This window comes from Octopus bimaculoides, chromosome 30 (assembly GCF_001194135.2).
Source record: "Octopus bimaculoides isolate UCB-OBI-ISO-001 chromosome 30, ASM119413v2, whole genome shotgun sequence".
NCBI classification, from domain to species: domain Eukaryota; kingdom Metazoa; phylum Mollusca; class Cephalopoda; order Octopoda; family Octopodidae; genus Octopus; species Octopus bimaculoides.
In genome coordinates, this window is record NC_069010.1 from 6,705,861 (window position 1) to 6,706,411 (window position 551).

At 40.8% G+C, this 551-nt stretch overlaps 1 protein-coding gene across 1 annotated transcript in view; it reads right to left on the bottom strand.

Moving 5' to 3' along the window:
• The window catches only part of LOC106878443 (serine/threonine-protein kinase Chk2), a 19,014-nt gene that overhangs the window by 14,721 nt on the left and 3,742 nt on the right, over positions 1-551 (bottom strand). The window contains exon 2 of the mRNA XM_014927653.2: positions 139-257. Coding sequence (XP_014783139.1) covers positions 139-257 — 119 coding nt within the window. The remainder of the gene's footprint in view (positions 1-138; positions 258-551) is intronic.

A 551-nucleotide genomic window follows, 5' to 3' on the forward strand; every position in this document is an offset into this window, starting at 1 on the left:
ATAAAATAAGTCCCAGTTGAGTACTGGGGTCAATGTAACCAGCTTAGGCCCTCACCCAAGATTGCTGGCCTTGTGCCAAAATTTGAAATAATAATTATTATTATTATTATAATTTCTTTAATATTGTAAATTACTTACTGAATATATCTTAAAATGCTGTTTACTGTATGCTTGGAAATTGTCCTTACACAGTTTCTCATTGAATGGAATGTCGCAGGCAGTGTCTCGACCAAAAGTGTAGCTATCATCAGAGAAATCTGTAAATGCAAAGGAGAAGAATATCCAATAAGAATAACATTTCACAAGTGCTTTGGCTTGACTGCAAAGAGCTCTGACTATTTTGATATCATCGTTTAACGTCCGCCTTCCATGCTAGCATGGGTTGGACGATTTGACTGAGGACTGGTGAAACCGGATGGCAACACCAGGCTCCAATCTAATTTGGCAGAGTTTCTACAGCTGGATGCCCTTCCTAAAGCCAACCACTCAGAGAGTGTAGTGGGTGATTTTACGTGTCACCCGCACGAAGGCCAGTCAGGCGGTACTGGCAT